The 18,852-nt window shown below is 36.5% G+C and overlaps 1 protein-coding gene, 1 long non-coding RNA gene and 1 other non-coding gene across 3 annotated transcripts in view; 1 reads left to right on the top strand and 2 right to left on the bottom strand.

The window, feature by feature from the left end:
• The window catches only part of LOC138691732 (uncharacterized), a 209,704-nt gene that overhangs the window by 128,720 nt on the left and 62,132 nt on the right, over positions 1-18,852 (top strand). The window lies entirely within an intron of this gene.
• LOC138691715 (ankyrin repeat domain-containing protein 23-like) lies at positions 2,520-9,325 on the bottom strand. Its single transcript, XM_069814013.1, has 4 exons — positions 8,906-9,325; positions 6,178-6,255; positions 5,827-5,943; positions 2,520-3,619 (listed from the first exon to the last, which is right to left on the bottom strand). Exons 1-4 carry the CDS (start codon positions 9,152-9,154, stop codon positions 3,032-3,034), a joined length of 1,032 nt encoding a protein of 343 aa, XP_069670114.1. The 5' UTR covers positions 9,155-9,325; the 3' UTR covers positions 2,520-3,031.
• LOC138695380 (U2 spliceosomal RNA) lies at positions 14,059-14,251 on the bottom strand. Its single transcript, XR_011331143.1, has one exon. It is a non-coding gene; the product is annotated as a U2 spliceosomal RNA (small nuclear RNA).

The raw sequence follows: 18,852 nt of genomic DNA on the forward strand, positions 1-18,852 counted from the left end.
CTTCCACATTAGTGTTTATTAGTGACTATTGTTCCGAACTGCTGCTCATTGTATTTCCATGTTAGTTTATTTCTTTAGTGTTTATTAGTGACAATTGTTCTGGAGTATGAAGTGAACACAGTTACAGGAGCTCAAAATTATGCAGACGCTGCAACGTGAGACTTCATTTCTAATATGACTGTATTTCCCTCCCTCCATTCGCTCCATCTCGAATCGGTCTCCCTCCCACAGCCGAACCTTCTCCTCTCTCGCGTCGACGAGCTGTCACCATAAAGTAACTGGGCTGTAACACTGTTTTTATTACCATTTCTAAAAACTGGGATAATAGATGCTTCCTTCCAAAGTGAAGGATAAATTCCTGTTTTTAAACTAAGATTGAATAGAAAAGTTAAAACGGGTATGAGAATATTAGAGCAACCCTTAATTAATAATAATAATAATAATAATAATAATAATAATAATAATAATAATAATAATAATAATAATAATAATAATAATAATAATAATAATAATAATAATAATAACAATAATAATAATAATAATAATAATAATAATAATAATAATAATAATATATTCATTCTGTTGCAGTTAAGGCCATCAAGCCTTCTCTTCCACATACCAGCAATGTGACTTAAGAAAACAAAACAAGAGTAACCATAGATCTCCAGTGGCACATCCAAGAGATTCAAGAGTTCCTATATAGAAGTGTGGTAATCAATTGAGACTTGAGCATGCCAACACACTCCTTCGAACTCAACTGCTAGCAAGGAATGTAAACATTCGTTTTTACTAGAACCAAAGAGGTTGAAGTGAAATCATATGAAAAAAAGATCATGGTTATGGCTTTTCAAAATGTTGAAGGAGCAATATTAATAGATCAATTTTTTCTTGGATCAAATAATCAATGCAGTATATTATAGTAGTATTTTTAAAGAAAAAACTCAAAGAAACTGTAAGGAGTATCTCCATACAGGATAACAATTTATGATCACCATCAAATTTAAATTTTCGTGTGTACTAATTTGTTTTTGTTTTTTTACTTTGTTTTCAGGTGAATATAAAGATCAACCATTTCGAAATTTAGTGGTATAACATGAAAGGTGGAGTGCAACAATAGAATGTTATTTTGTTAATGATTACTCAATCACCACTGCTCAAAGAAGCTTCAGAAACTTTTGCATTATGTAAATGACGTTTATGAATTGCACTAAAGCGAGTAAATAAAATAATTGAGCCCCTTAGATCCAAAGTGGTGTAAGTCCATTTTTTTTTATTTTTGAGTTAAGTCCAGAAATGGATTCTTCATATTAAAATCTATTTTCTGGAATAGTGGAGCAAATCCTAGCTTACTTGTAAGTTCTCATAGAGTGCAGCACAAGTTTAAGCACTCAAGAGAATCATTATTCTGTTCCAAGCCAAAGTGGTGTAACTGGAACTTACACCAGGTTTCCCTTAATCACTGTCTGGAACGAAATTGAAAGCTCACGAGGTGCTCAAGAAATTGGAGCATGCAGAGCACAGACAGCAGAACATGTGGTCATGTATAGTGACACATGCTCAGGCCAAAATAGAAATATTAAGATGGCCCTACTTTTATTAAGGTTTTTGCAGACAGAAGCTGCTGGCAGGATCACTGTTATAATTGCCCAAAAATATATGATGAGTGGGCACTCATACCTGCCAAATGACACCGATTTTGCTAGCATTGAAAATTATAGCAAAGGGAAACATAATATTATTTACAGCCCCGAAGATTGGCAAAAAATAATTCTTGAATCTAGGAAGAAAAATCCTTTCCATTTGTCATTAATGACAACAGAAGACTTCTTGTCAACAGAAAACCTGGAAAAACAAATCACTAGAAGAAAAAAATCCTGTGAACTGGCTTAAGATTCAATGGTTAAGATACACAAAAGCTGACCCTTTCACCATTTTCTACAAAGAAACTCTGATGGATGACATGCCTTTTTCTAAGTTCGACATAACACCAACAGCGAGACGTGGCCGTAGAGTAGTGAACCTGTCTAATATCGTTCTTGATTGCCTTTATGCTGGACCCCGGCCACTGACACCGGCAAGAAAAAAGACATGCTTGATCTACTCCCCTTCATCCCTCCTATAAGCCATGGATTTTTTCAAAGTCTTCAAACGTCATCCAACGTCAGAGATATTGGCCCGCTGGAAGATGGCGAAATGGATCCCGATAACCCCTGATGTCAACTTTTAGGACTGTTTATTGTGAAAATTTGTTGATCAAAGATTAGCCATTCTTAGACATTAGTAAACTATTGCTATAATTCTTGTAAAAAATAAAAATTGACTTTTCTGTATTAAAAGTTTTCTTTCTATTCGTTCTTTGCTAAAACATACTACTCTTAAACCATTTCAGGAAAGGTGGTGTAAGTGACATGGCTGTGAAAAAAAAATTATTTTACTACCTGAAAATGTTATTTTTTTCCTTGGAACTAAATAGAAATTTAAGTTAGCCCTTTTTCAACAAGTTCATTTAAGAATAAAAAAATTCTTGTACAAAATGAATTGATTACAGCTGTTAAACTTTAAGCCCTCATATCTCAAAACTATGTAAGTGTGACTTACACCACATTGGATCTAAGGGGCTCAATTATTAAGCAAAATAAAATTCCACCAGTGCTGCTCGCTGTAGTTGCACTCTACTTTCTCATGTTACACCAGTAAATTTCGCAGTTGTTGAGCTTTATACTGACCTGACAAAAAAAAAAAAAAAAAAAAAAAAATTAGTACACACGAAACTTTCAATTTCAAGGGTAGTAATTAATTAAATGTCACCCTCTACAACTGGATCTATCCCCACAGAAGTCACCAGTTTGGCTTCTGAAGAAAAGTTTAGGAGGCGAAAGATTTACAATAAACAGCTCATGATGAAAGAAGAACAGAAGTGTTTTGCACAGTGTCAATGGACATGGCTGTCATGCTAATAAGCAGGAATTCAAGGCTCGAAGTACTACCACTTGCTCACACTGCTAGCAATTGTAACTATGCAGCGGGTGAGTCATAACTCCAACATGGCCATTACTTTTTTCTCCTTGTTAAGACGAGCAACATCCAGAGCTGTTCGTCCAGCCCAGTCCTTTAATCTGACGTCTGCGCCATGCTGCAACAACAACTGGACCACTGGGGTGCGGCCCCACTTAGCTGCATAGTGCAATGCAGTGCGCCGGTCTGCAACGTCAGGCTCATCGATATGTGCTCCAGCTGACAACAACAGTTCACACACGTCACGGTGCCCCCCTTCTGCAGCAGCGTGCAGTGCAGTGTGACCGGCTAGTCCTCCCTTCAAGTCCACTCGTGCCCCAGCAGCCAGCAGCGCCTTGCATACAGACAGGTGGCCTCCATTTGACGCCAGATGCAAAGGTGTCCACTCACTATGATCCACAGCGTTCACTTGGCTGCCTGCGTTCAGGAGGACCTGCACTGTGTCTGTGTGTCCTCGTCCTGCTGCCCCGTGTAGCAGAGTCCTCCCGATGCTGTTTGTTGCCTGGAGATCTGCCCCAGAGTCCAGCAGCACCTGCAGAGCAGCAGTATTGCCTCTCTCAGCTGCAGCACTCGCTCTCTCTACAGCCTCTTGGTGCTCTGCCTCCTATATCACAAAGCATTCTGCAGCATTCCTCTTTAACGATTGAATGATTGTTTATTCAATACATTAACATATACTTGAGGGGGTACTGTAATTATTTTCGTTATAGTGAAATTTCATTAAACCGAAAATTTATTAAATTTGCCTACAAATTGTGTCCCATTTTATAGAATAACAGATATTATACCTAGGTTAGGTTATACTGTATATCCATATTATATTGTAACTTCAATAAGAATTACTACCATAATGCATATTCGATAACTGAATAATTATTCTTGCATATTTTACAATATTTTATTATTCATCATGACCTTGTTAGGACCAAAAAGTAAGTTTTACAGAGCAAAAAGTATGTTGAACAGAGTTATATAGATTAGATGTTGTTACATTTACAGCATTTCTTTAGCAAAGAAGGGCAGCACTGCTACTTACAGACCTGTTACTAAATCTACGTATTCCTCTGTGAAAAGATTTATTAAATCTACGTACTTAGACTTCAACAAACAAAATGTGATAACACAATCTCAAGGGAAAAAATGGAACTCTCTGCATCATAATCCACAGTCGATTCCCGATTCACCAAGCAAATCGTCTGTAGCTGCATTTAGATTGGCAACAGGCCATGACTGTTTGGCCAAGCATCTGCATAGAATTGGAATATATCAGTCTCTTAACTGTCCATTGTGCAACTCAAATCAAAAAATGGATTCAGAACATCTCAAAATCTGTGCGTCAGTGGCTAACCATGACAATATCTTTGAAAAATATTGGAGTGCAAGAGGTCAAGTGACTTTATTGTCAAATGCCTGGCATTAGAAAACAACAACAACAACATTTACAACCATCTTGTCAAATCGATTTCTCGAAACATTACGATCTACGAGATTGGGTTCTGAATCGATCACTACCTTCGAAAGTTCGATTTTATTAAACTGTTTTATTTAAATATAAATTCAAACGACAATTATTCTGAAAAATTTGTAATTGCAGCATTTGTAATAGCGGCATTTCACTGAACCTGAATTCACACATTAAAAACAATTATAGATTAAAAGCTATTCATGCATCAACTACGCAAAATAAGACTTTAGCAGACAAATTCAGTGTTTCTGGATGAGCAGAGTCCAACATATGGGATGAGTCCACTAAAGGTTTTGTGTATGTGGTGCATATAATAGTTTTTAGTAAAAGCTCTAAATTATAAGAAATAGAATAAAGTAAAAGTAAATATAAATATAAGTATAAAAGGCATAGTCAGTCAATTATCATATTCTCACCGCCGTCTGATAAATATAATGAAACAATGTTGGCATATTGAAACCCTGTTATAGTTGGTATGTCGATTGTCACTGCCGTCTGGATCTGAATCTCGTATAGGCTACGTACGAATACGGACATAGACGGTGGTGCATATTCTGAGCGCTCATTTCTAAACAACAATACATACGAACTAGTTTATTTATGAAAGGATTTGTTTGGTTTTGTGAAAATATGAGTGATAATCCCGAGCCAGGAACATTTAATGTTTGGTTATATGATAAACTGTTTTGTTTACAACACTGGTAAAGTTTCTGATAAACATAATGAAACAATGTTGGCTTTTATTTGTTGTTTTATGATGAAGTATTCTGTTTAAAACCCTGTTAAAGTGGTAAGACTATTGTCACTGCCATCTGGATCCGAATCTCGTATAGGCTATGTATGAATAAAGATTTAGATGGTGTTGCGTTGATTTTGTTTAAAATACCTCTAAAGGTTGTCATGACGACTTTAGCGAAAGTTAATTTTTCGGCCTAGTCTGCTAAAGTTCAAGTTTTCGGACTGATAACAGCCCGAAAAGCAACTATTTTAAAGAGCATGTACTAAAAGATACATTATAGAATAAAAATACATTAGAAATTAAAAATAATTGACATGTAAAGTATTATTATACGAGTATATACTGTAATCTCTCCGCAGTGCATATAAAGAAAAGGCTTATGTCACTGTCGATAGTGATTCGTCTGTCAGACAGGAATATTAAGTCTGGCGGTCCCCTTGGTGCTCTTCGACAGGAGCAGGCTGCGTGCAGGCACTGGGTTTTCCCTTATTCTTTCCTCATCATCATCACTCATTCCCTAGTACACGACGTAACTCTCCACAGATACACATCATGCACAGCATGGTCTGCCAAAGTATTGTACCCATGGCAACAGCTCATTACTTACTGCTTTCTGCTGAAGCCTCAACAGACGCTCCGCAAGAAATTCTTCTCTCATCTTCTTCATTTCCTCTTTCATTTCTTGTACCTCTTCTCTGAGTTTTATTAGTTCATCCATCCTAATCTATAATGAAAAATAAAACTGGGTCTGAGGATGATCAATTAGGCAATATCATGACTACAAGCAAAAGGTGTTATAAAGTAAAGAAGAAAATTATTATTATTATTATTATTATTATTATTATTATTATTAAGTGGATTTCAAATATGTACATATACAATATACTCAAAAATGCAATGACTGGAATTCAAGACTTTTCTCCTAACATTGTAACCATGGTAACAACTAATCACTTACATCTTCCTGCTGGAGCCTCAACTTATGCTCCGCTTCATATTTCTGTCTCTGATCCCCCAGTTCTTGTTTCTCCTGCAACTGTAAACAAAACAGGTTCAAATATAGCTCAGTCAGTTAAATGATGGCCTGACCAGAAGCAGAAGATAATAAACAGAAGATGTGTGCTTGTGAACCACGAAAGAATAACTTACCCAACATATTACAGCAGGTACTATCAGAAATATAAATGCTATTCAAACTTCGATCTTGCTATGCACCATACACAGAACTGACGTCTGATTTATGTTGCGTTATTTCATGACAAAATGAAATTGAGAAAATGGTGTATTTTTCGCTAATATGTTTTCGCGGGATATCAGCCGAGTTAAGATTTTGGAATGCTCCAAGCTTTCGACTGCTATCTCTGCAGCCATCTTCAGGGAAGTGATGTCCGAACAGAAAGTCGAAAGGTTATACATCTGAAGATGGCTGCAGAGATAGCAGTCGAAAGCTTGGAGCATTCCAAAATCTTAACTCGGCTGATATCCCGCGAAAACATATTAGCGAACCAACGCCGAGAAAGCCTCAAATCATACATGGTGTATTTTTATTACTTGGTTATTTAGCGACACTGTATCAACCAAGTACTAGGCTATTTAGCGTCAGTGGGATTGGTGATAGCGAGATGAGGCCGAGGATTCGCCAGAGATTACCTGGCATTCGCCTTACAGCTGGGGAAAACTTCGGGGGGAGGGGGGGGAGGAATCCAACCAGGTAATCGGCCCAAGCAGGAATCGAACCCATGCCCGAGCACAACTCCGGATCAGCAGGCAAGAGCCTTAGCCGACTGAGCTACGCTGGTGGCTGAGATGGTGTAATTATACAAATACATATTATTATTATTATTATTTATTTATTTATTTATGTATTTAATCTGACAGGATTAAGGCCATAAGATTAGGTTTGGTTTGTTGAGGCTTCCATCCTACCAGATAGCACATATAAATACAAGAAAGAAATACAAACACTGATGAAAATAATACAAATTAAATTAAAGTCCTACAGAGGGTCAACAGGGTCAAAAGAACACTATAGAGCTCTCATCGAGCTAAAGAAAGAAAAGCAGAGATAACTGATGATGATGATGATGATGATGATGATGATGATGATAATAATAATAATAATAATAATAATAATAATAAATATATTACACATTAATTGTCAATTTTACAACAGCATAGTTACAATGTCATGGGTTAAGCCGAAGTTGCGCAATCTGACTTGTGTTCAATAAGCAATTCCAGGAACTAGAATGTGATTTCTTAATTTAAATTTGAATTTTGATATTGTCTGACAGTCTCTGACAAGATCAGGGAGAGAATTCCAGAGACATGGAATCGATATGCTGAAAGATGATGAGTAGAAGGATGTTCTGTGCAGAGGAATAGAGGGAAGGTATCTGCAGTTTGAAAAAAAAAAAAAAAAAAATTAGTTTTTGTAAGGTTGAGGATCAGTGACAGGTTAGGTTTGGTTTGTTGAGGCTTCTGGTATGTCTCGCATACACACTTTTAGTAGTCAGATACATAAATAGATTTATCCTTGACCTAAGAAAGGAGTGCTTTGCTGCATAGTGCAGCACCATGGTGATACCACAGGGCTACGTGACGATTTCATGTGAAGATGTCGGAGAAAATCATCAGTCAAGTATATGAGAAAGAAAGGTATTTGTGATGAGTTAGGAGGGTTTATAGATTCCATAGTGTTCACATCATGTCTCGAGAATGGTGTGCTACAATTTTGAGGTTATTCTCAATTATTTAAGTACCGGAAGGTTTTTTGTCCTTGTAGGGTGATTGGCAGGATCGAAGTTTCACCTAAATAAATAGGCCTTGTGTAGAAAATTCAACCCCTCATTGGAAACTACAGAATACCTCGTGAGTGGATACTTGTCAGTATGGACCACACTGTAAGACTGCTAACATCTACATAAATAATTGAGGTTCTAACATGAATTCGTACAACGGATACTTCAAACACACATTTTTCAAGTTGGGACCGTCTGTGTTCTGACTTATTGAAATTATAACCTGTTTTCGTTTTGTTCGACAGTCAGATGTTTTTTTTTATTCCAGGATACATACATTAACCGATGGTTGGGATAATTTGATTTTATAAGGACTTTAAAGCATGGTTTACTTCAATAATACACATTATACCAAAATTTCCACATCCATGGGGTAAATTGGGTATAGTTAAACTTAGGGTTATTATTATAATAATAAAAAGCCAACATAAAAAAACGCAATAGAATAATTCTAGAAAGTCACAGTGCTGACATATAAAAAAAAACTGACTAGAAATTTTTATCATTGTAACAGGCTATGGATCTCTAAATTTTAAAAAACGCTGTTTTTAATACCCAAATTACCCCAACCGATCCTCTGTAGAAGACTGAATCTAATGTGTTCTGTAGAAATTCTGGTAATCTGCTAGGAGACGTCGTTGCACATAGACCACTTTTACACTAAACCTAACCTTAGTGTATACAACGTATACTAAAATCCTAAACTGACCTGACCTAACCTAACCTTTTCCTTAATCTGTGACAGGTTATGTTAGGTTAGGTTAGTGTTTTAGTATACGCTGTATACACTAAGATTAGGTTTAGTGTAAAAGTGGTCTATGTGCAACGAAGTCTCGTAGCAAATTACCGAAATTCTAAAAACTACAGCAACAAAAGATCGCTTACCCTTTCCAATTTGTTTTGCAGTACCCTCTGTTCTTCTAGTTTCTCATGTGATTCTCCCTTTTTTGTTCTCAGATTCTCTTCCAAAACTTCCTCGTCTTCCTTCCCAGGTTCCAAACCGCATGTGGACCGTGCTTCTAATCTCTCCTTGAAAATCCTGACCTCCTTAAGAAGTGGCAGCAACAATCGCACTTGATCCTCCAGCATATCGATTCGTCGCTGGAGCTCTAAAATTAGGTTAGGTTCCGCCATCCTGCAAAACCAAGATTAGTAACAGGGCTCGAGAATTAGTCCAACTTTCAAATGGTCTTCAGAAGTAATTGGTTGTCATTTTCTTTTCTTTTTTACTTGGTTATTTAAAGACGCTGTATCAACTACGATGTTCTTTAGCGTCGATGGAATTGATGATAGCAAGATGATATTCGGAGAGATGAGGCCGAGAGTTCGCCGTAAGTTACCTGACATTTGCCTTACGGTTGGGGAAAACCTCGGAGAAACCCCAACTAGGTAATCAGCCCAGGCGGGAATCGAACCCGCGCCCAAGTGTAACTCCGGATCGGTAGGCAAGCACCTTAGCCGACTGAGCTACACCGGTGGCGTTGTCATTTTCAAACTTCCGTTAAATCGTAGACTATGTCACTTATTATTAAAAAAATATGTCTATAAAGAATGTAGGCATGAGATTGTAGCTGCGTAGGTGACTTGTCTGTTACTACAGAACGTCTTCGCCATCATGCCCGTGATGATTGACCCACAGTCTAGTACATAGAGTCGCGAAGCTCAATACATTATATAGTTGCTCACCACTAGGATCGCTAATATCGCCTCATTACAGGCAATGCAAAATAGTACCGTCACAGTCTATTGTTTCTAGCACCCTCAAAACTCAAGCTTCGTGACTGTGTATAGTAGACTGTGATTGACCGCCGTGTGCCCAGTGGGAGGCCACGCTTCTGCAGCTAAGGGTAGGTACACGTTGGAGCAACGATAAACGATAAAAGAAATGACCTAGCGACGCTTTGGTATTATCAAAGAATCAAGTGTTCATATCGGAGGAACGAGGACGCGGGAAGCGAACATTTTGATTTATCAGTAGAAGATATTCTATGCATCCACTTAGTGAAAGAAGATATATAGGAAATATCAGCTGCTACGTTAAAGTTTAATATAACTTAAATATGTACAAAATTGAACCTGTTTCTCATCCCAAAGATAGTATAAATTCTTTATGCTGTGATTGATTATTGCGATCACATAATGTATCACGAATAAATACACAACTGATCAATTTGCCAATATCTACAACAATTAATTTAACATTCTGAAATAATAATAAATCTATTAATATTCGGATATATTGATAACCACCGGTCATTATACAGATCAATATTATCTACTGCATCAAGAATTGGGAATTCTTCCACTAGAACAGTACATCCATTCAATGTCAAAATCTTTCTTCAACAAACTTCCTGGTGTTCCTGGAGCTGTGACATACAACATTGGAGCAAGATCTTGTCAGCCATCTAGACTTAAAAGGAAACTCCCTCAAGACATCCTTCTTAGTGATACTGACGACTCTACATAAATGTAACACAGAAAATCATCATATTTTTATTCACATAAATGTTTAATTAATTAATTTAAATTAATTAGAGGAGCCTTTAGAGCCAACCTCAGCATGATATTCTGCATGTGATATTCCATAATTTAACAGTGGTCTGTATAGCAAGTTTGCTGATCGACCAATATAAACATAAAAAAAATATATTATCTTAATCAGAGATTATATGAACGACAAGAGCGAAGAAAATGGAACTTATCTTTCTCGTCGCTTTTATCGTGTATCTTCGCTTTTATCGTTACTCCAATATGCACACCTCAATAACAATGCATGCTTCAATTCTCTCTGATATAGCATCGCTGCTTCTTTTATCGTTTATCGTCGCTCCAACTTGTACGTACCCTTAGACATGTATGCTGACGCAGTTACTCAAGACCATTCCCATTCATATCAACACTACGACGTTTATGAATAAAACAGTTTATCTGTAACTTGCCTCTGGCACAAGCAACAAGTTATACTAAATAAACTGGCCTATGTCTCCTATAGTGGGCGGGACATAAGTAACATTCAAATCGCACTGGCGTCGTATTGTAATTCTACATAATTTTGGATGCTGAAATACAGGATTGAGTTGTATTATTGTTTCGGGGAAAATAACTAATCTTTTACGAAAATATTCGCAGCGGCCATAATTATTTACCGCTTTGGCGGAGTTTGTCTGAATACCCAATACCGGTAGATACGTGGACAGGTTAGGAATTAACAAATTATCTACTTAAAACAATCTCAGAAATTATTTATTTCCTAATTTCTGTGATCCCACAACAATCGCTGTGCAAATGTGACAGAATGAATTCACAAAGTATTTAAACAAAAAATATCATAATTAATGATAATATTACATCTTCCCTCATTTCTACCTCAATCGCTGTACAATCGTAACAGGTTAGGAATTCACAAATTAGGCTATTTCTTCTCTCGATTCTCCGACCTCACAACAATCGCTGTACAATCACCCCCGACTGCTAAATAAAATCAAAGCAAATGAAAAAAAATGTAAATATGCTTTTAAACTTTTAAAAGGAATAACTTATTCGCCAGAACGTGAACGCACTCACCTGGACACTTCGTTATATACTCATATACGTCATGATCAGAATTGCCAACTCGTCAAGTCAAATGTCACCAAGTAGTAGTAAAAAAATTACCATAAAATCACGGAAATATGTATAATTTATTAATTTTACTCATATTGGAGCATTCGTGTTAAAATACAATTAAAAAGATACGTCCCAATGTTCAGAAATTATAATACTATCATAGAACATTTCCTCTTTTTCCTCCTATCCAAAGAAGCTGGATTTTAATAGCAGATAGCCACACGCGTGATCTGGTATCAGATGTGTATAGGGACGTGGTTAAATATATACGAATTAGCAAAGCAAACATTCACTGACAACTGACGCGAAGGTAAAAAAAAAAAATCGACTGAGAATGAAAGATGAAACGTGTCAATGTGTGCACAATAAATGTGCCAATAAAGCTATTTATTGAACACTCACGCCACTCACCATGTGTGAACTATACATGTTTTTTGAAAGATGGGACATGACAGTTAGTCAGTTAAGCGGCCGAGCTTGGAACTACAGTGCCATTTGCCAATATGAACTATCACGTTGCCAGCTGATGGAAGCTGGCAATTGTCGTTAAGATAGCTGACGTTAAAACATTCATTGACAATTGACGCAAAAGTAAGAAAACAATACAAAAATCGACAGAGAGTCAAACACAAAACGTACCAATGCTAACATTGTGTGCATAATAAATGTCGCTAAGAGAGCTGTAGGCACTCGCCATGTGGAAACCGTAAGTTTGGCAACTCAACCGTTGTTACCATAGCAACAGGCCTACCACGCTATGTGACATTCAGTTGTTTTTCCGATAGCAACGCTCCTGACATGTACTATCTTTTCAAAAAAACAAGTATGGAGATGGGTAAAAGAAGATGGAACAGTTTCGTGAAATAACCTGTTCGAGGTGTTCCAAAGAGAGTCTGCTCCAGTGATCACTTCAACGTTCCACATGGTTCCTAATCCTAGAGATTAACAGCAGCGATTTTTCACCGGTGATTAAAAAACACTTTAATTCCAGTGAGTGAACTGTTCATTAACCAGTGAAACAGTGATCAAGCGGTGATTTTTTCACTGCACCATAAACAACTATTTCCTCAGTGATTTCAACATACAGCTTGATGTCTTATCTTGCAGTCTTCTGCCACCTGTTGAGCAGTTTTCGAACTGCTTCAAATTTATGGACTTTGATATTCTTTTTATGTGTATGTATCAAAACTAGGAACTTATAACCCTCAGTACTACACAAGACATCGTACACTTTTGTTCCTCTTCTCATAGTTATCTGTCAAATTTGTTTTCATGCTGTTCATCCTGGTTATGACGGGAGTGCAGCATCATAAATGAACTACCTCTCAGCAATAAGTAAAAGTAATTAGGAACAGTCGGGAGATCACCCAAGATTTCGATACTGTATCCAAAAGTTGACGAATTTATAAAAAAAAAAAAAAAAAAAAAAATGATATTCTTTTTAAGATTTTAGTGATTTGTGATGAAGGAAAATATTGAAATTTCAGTGCTGAGTTGAACAACTTAATGATATGGCATAACTTTCTTTGGTACATTTTTAAGAATTATCCTATTCATTTTATCTGGTCCAGGAGACTTTGAAGATTTTAAGGTTGATATTTTTTTTAACTTCTGGAGGGGTTATAAAAAATTGTACCTTTTTTAGAGTAGATTTTTTTTAAAGAATTGTCAATTTATGACTCCTGTGAGATGAATATATTGATAAACAGTGGTTTTAGTTTGCAGCCGCAATCACTTTCAACATAAAATTAGTTCGAAAGTTAGATATAGTGTAGCTATCTTCTAATACACTGTTTCAAATATAACACTCTAGAGGTATATGAAAGCAATATTAGGAAAACGACCGTTTCTCTATTAATTCGTCTTGAAACTCTCTCATGGTAAGTTGGTAATTAGTGGATTAGCGGGGTTTTAAAAATATTATTATTTTTAAATTCCGCAAATAATCTCAACTAACGTGTCTGATTTCATCATAAAATTATAGTATTTTTCTGAATTGGTTCTGTTTTTCCTCTGCTCTGTCTGTCAATACACCCATAATATCTTATTCCTTTCATAATTTTAACACCAATGCATCTACGATCACGATCACATTCTCCAATAATTCAAAACAGTTGACAGCTCGCACTCTCTAATGAGAACTGAGAACTACTAATAATAATCAGCTTATACAATTATAGCGTCTTCATCACAGACAACTGAAAATCGCTCCTAATCACAAGAACACTGATTAAACTCACCGTGATCGATAGCTATCAGTTCTTACTGCTACACCAATGAATGAAAAATCACATATTTCCCTATCTCGACAGTTGAATAACAATACGCAATACTTAAAACAACGTACTTGAACTAAACCAATACTTACAAATACGTCGCGACGCTAATACCTACATGAATTTTTTTAAAAAACTAATAGTGTGGAAACGATTAGGTGGGCCGATCCCGGCGGTACTGCAATACCGGGCCAACCCGTGACAGAGGTGGAGCAAGCCCCTAGCACTCCGTCATTTTCCAAAAATCAGTTTAATATTCTGGTCCTGCGATGCAGGACGTATCAGATATTAAGCTGATAAGAACAGATACTACACTTTGATCTTAGCCAAAAGGCCGAGAAGCGATAACAAACGATGCCCGTCGCGACGCTTTTCAAGAAAAAACGACGCCTTTCACATGCGGTTTACCTACACAGTCCCTTGGGCTCATACAATAAAGATTTACACGGGTATCATCAAGCAAGACGTTCTTAGCGGTTCTGCTTACGTTTCCTGCGCATACAGAGTGCGCAGAATACTTATATTTGGATATCAAATGTAATTAATGTCAAAATGCAATACATTTTAATGGTACGGGCGCATATTATATGTACCTGCCATCTAGCGGCAGCTTCGGCGTTACGAATGTGAGTGAGCGCTACATTACACGTCGATTGTCTCGCGTTCTGTTCCTACCAGCTATATTACATCATCACCCGTTGCTATAGCAACCGGAAATCAAACCGTAGCTGCTGAAGGAAATACAAAATCTGTAATACTATAATCACTTTCATAAGAAAGCAGTGTCGTGGGCTAAAAGAAAACAAAAATGCATAGATTAAGCAAGCGTCATAAACAAAACCATAAATTTAATAACCTGTTCCACAAAAACAGTAGCGAACTTTATGAATTGTGAAAAAATGCTACGGATATTTATCATGAAAATGTTAAACGATTTTGCCCTTGGTCAAAGAGTTTGATTCAGTTGCTACAATATACTAGTACCTATATTTAATGTAACATTCGTTTGAGTTTTTGTTGATCCGTCACTGACTAAGCTTCACGAGCCGACCCTGATCTTGAATGTAAGTGGTAATGGAGTGCACTTCGTAATAAACAAAAATGTAGTACAAAAATGAGCTTCATTAAACATACCATTCCGCTGCGATGCACTTTTAACAAGAGAATTAACCGGGATTGTTTCCACCCTATTGTAGCTAAAGTGAAACCTTTTGCCTGCCCGTTTCCGTCAATTTCAAACTTTTGTGCGGCAGGTAGTGAGGGAGTTGATCCTAACAATAAATTACTGTAAGCAATGCCATGACATATTCTCCGCTTCAAGAAGAGAACATTCGGATTCAGAAAGCCATAAATGTAACTGAAAGCGCCCACAATAATAATTATACTTGCTTTGGTTTGTCTTGTTCTGTAGCAATAAAACCAAGTCCCCTTTTTTTATTATCCAATTTAATAAACTCTATTTCACCCTGAGGTATATTAGGATTATAATTGGCATCAAAATGTATATTTTATAACCAATAAACAATAGTAAAGTGATAACATGAAATAGTGGTCACAGTTACAATTTACATGAATTATATAGAAGCATGCACATTAGTGAAAGATTGGCTCCTGTTAAAGATTAATGAGATGTTTGAGGAATGGCCTACAAGAATGTCTAACCGTTTCAGAGTAAATCACGATCTTAAAAAGCTAATCAATAGTAGATTAATAAAAGAAAGTTTGACTTTCACTTTCAAATTAATACTTAATTCATGAACAATGAAACAGTTAAGAGTAATAAAGAGATATTACAAGCAATGATTTACGGTTACAAGTTACATACATGATTCAGGAACAATTACAATAATTAAAATATAACACAAGTAATAACTTACAACTAACGAATACCGAAATTCTTGAAGGGCAATATATAATGGTAGGGGCAATAGAAAAGATTTAAAACCAAATGTAAACAGTACAGTAAAGGAATAGTAGAAAAAATGACTTAAGATTACAAATTAAACACATTATTTTTAAAGCAATAGGTAACAACAAAGAGATACTAACAACAATACACTGACTGTAGTTACATATTAAACACATTATTTTAAAAAACGAACACGCAAAGGATTAATAGCTATTTTCAGGTATCATTCAAAGGGACCATGACTGTAATTCACATCTTCTTATTATTTTGTGTTTCAATCTATTTCTTCAAGTCCCTTCAAATGAGGATGGAGATTATAGGAGGGTTGTAAATTTTCAGGATTCCTTTCAAAATCTTGTTACTGTACAGGCTACCGGAACTCAGTTTCTTGAAAGACAAGCTCAGTGACGGAACTACACAGTACGAAGAGAGATATTTTGTTACTTTATTTTGTGCTACAGAATATATCAACTAGTCCCTTCCGCCACTGGATGGATAGACGGCATCGCTCCACTCCCCCCATCGCCATAACAACATAGACGAAGTAAGACATATCTCCTTTCTCTCTCTTTTCACAGTGAGACAAGATTCATCACACAGGCTTTAGTGAAAGAACGAAAAAAAGATCTCGAGAGGAAATCTTTCAATATGCAGTGTTGCTATTTTCTATATGAATTTGAGGATCGACTTTGTGCTAACTGAGATGTTTATTATTCAGAATGATCCGTAGTGAAAAATATTTATAGACATATAAATAATATAGTCTGGGCGGCCGGGTAGCTCCGTTGGTAGAGCAGCTGACTACGCACTGGAAGGTCCGGGGTTCGATCCCAGGTGGTGACAGGATTTTTTCTCGTTGCCAAACTTTCAGAACGGCCCCGAGGTTCACTCAGCCTCCTATAAAATTGAGTACCGGGTCTTTCCCGGGGGTAAAAGGCGGTCAGAGCGTGGTGCCGACCACACCACCTCATTCTAGTGCCGAGGTCATGGAAAGCATGGGGCTCTACCTCCATGCCCCCCAAGTGCCTTCATGGCATGTTACGGGGATACCTTTACCTTTACCTTTTTATAAATAATATAGTCTATACCAAAGACGTTAAGTCTAGAAAGTGTAGTAACTCGGCAAGGGTCTAATGGGACTTTTAAACCCCCTAGTGTCGTCACGGCAACTGAGCGAACCATTGGCGTGGCTATCGTTCTAAGATCCAGACGGAATTAGGGAGATATTTTTCCTTGTGGTGTTCGGGTGATTTTTATTGTGCCGTTTATGTGAGCGAATAGTAATAAGTGTAATTGTTTCGTTCTTGATGTAAATCAAATTATATAATCTGTAAGGAAGAGACGTTTCTTTTATCCACCCAAAGACTAGACTACAGTATTTTATAGAAGTGGTGTAGAGCAATTCCACGAAAACAGAAAACTGTTCGTTCTTATATCTGTGATATCCATTTTTCTGCGGTTTTGATTGTAAGAGCCGATAAATTTATTATTGCCGGTAAAAAGGTACGACTTCCACGCAAGAACTGGCGACCAAGACCGTATGCCATAACTCACACTTTCCCTAACTTGCCTCGATATCTTAAAAAAATAAAAGAGAAAATATCCAACCAAGAAGATATCAATCCTTTCTCATAACAATGTACCTTTATCAAATACCATCTGGCTATGACCAATTCCATTGACGCTAAATAACCCAGTAGTTGATACAGCATCGTTAAATATCCGAGTAAAAAAATAATTGGATGTGACATCCGAAAATCAGAAGAACACTTTAGCTAATCTTGCGCTTGTGTGCATTTACGTGCCATTACTCTATACCTGAATGCCCAAAATTATGTCTAGTTACATTGACCGTAATTCCTTCCAGTGAATGAACCCCAGACCAGCATTTCAGCTGTTTAGTGTGAGTTTCTCAAAATCGATGCATTTTTTAGAGTCATAAACTGTGATGGGTTCGAGGGAAGTGAAAATACAAAATAATTCAAAGGTGAATGAACTACCTTGCAGATACTCTGAACTCAATGACTCCCTCGTCTACCCTGTACAAAAGATCCTAGCATTACACGAAAATATATTGCACGTAATTGATAATACAAAGAACACGTTTGCCTAAGAAAGAACCCTTGAATTATTTAGAGTGACAATTCAGAGCACTCACGAAATATATTAATTCTTGTGGGATAGCAGATTGAAATATATTTTGACAGAAAAAAATTTAACCAGGATCCTCTAGAGCAATGGTGAAATGTGCAAAGGGTAAGCGGTGCCGTCCCGTGTGCACCGTCGTGGAGCAGGAAGAGATAGAGAGCATACCCGCTAGCAGCTACATTTTGGAATTAGAAAATGATTATCTTGTGATGATCACCATAGACTTTCTACATCAGAACATTTTTCAATCTATGTGCCGGTTAAAAAATGTGCTGTATACAAGTGTTAATTGTGAACTCCTGATTGAATCCAAGCACCTAGCTTCTACTTCATTAAATATACCTGTTTAATTATTATTTTATTTTTAATAATACCACTTTAGTCTTAATTAACGTAAAAGTTATTTCGGTAATAAAAGTACAGTATAATTCTACTTTGCATCTAGGCTAGAACTTAATCTGGTTTACAATCTTATTACATTTGTTTATTACGTTTCCACATCATAAGAGGTATCTAATCGAGCATATGAGAAAGTAATAGATCTCATGGAAAAGTCGTTAATTTAACATTCTCCAATAAGTAGCATAAAATTACTTACTACAGTGCTACTAAATTGTTTACAAAACACAAAATAACTTAGGTATTTCAAAAGATCAAAACTTACATTAGCATGGATATAATATCGAAGCTTAATTTATGAGTCTAAGTTGCCCGTAATATTTCATGTACCGTGAATTACGTATAAACCAGATACAAATGCAACTAATGCCTAATAGTAGATCAAAACTATTAATGAAAATAAAGTGTCTCCTTTATTATATTACATTCTTTCTTGTGTAGCCTATAAAAAAAATATAATTTCATGTCAATGCGTACTTTATAATGCCATA

This window comes from Periplaneta americana, chromosome 2 (assembly GCF_040183065.1).
Source record: "Periplaneta americana isolate PAMFEO1 chromosome 2, P.americana_PAMFEO1_priV1, whole genome shotgun sequence".
Lineage (NCBI taxonomy): Eukaryota > Metazoa > Arthropoda > Insecta > Blattodea > Blattidae > Periplaneta > Periplaneta americana.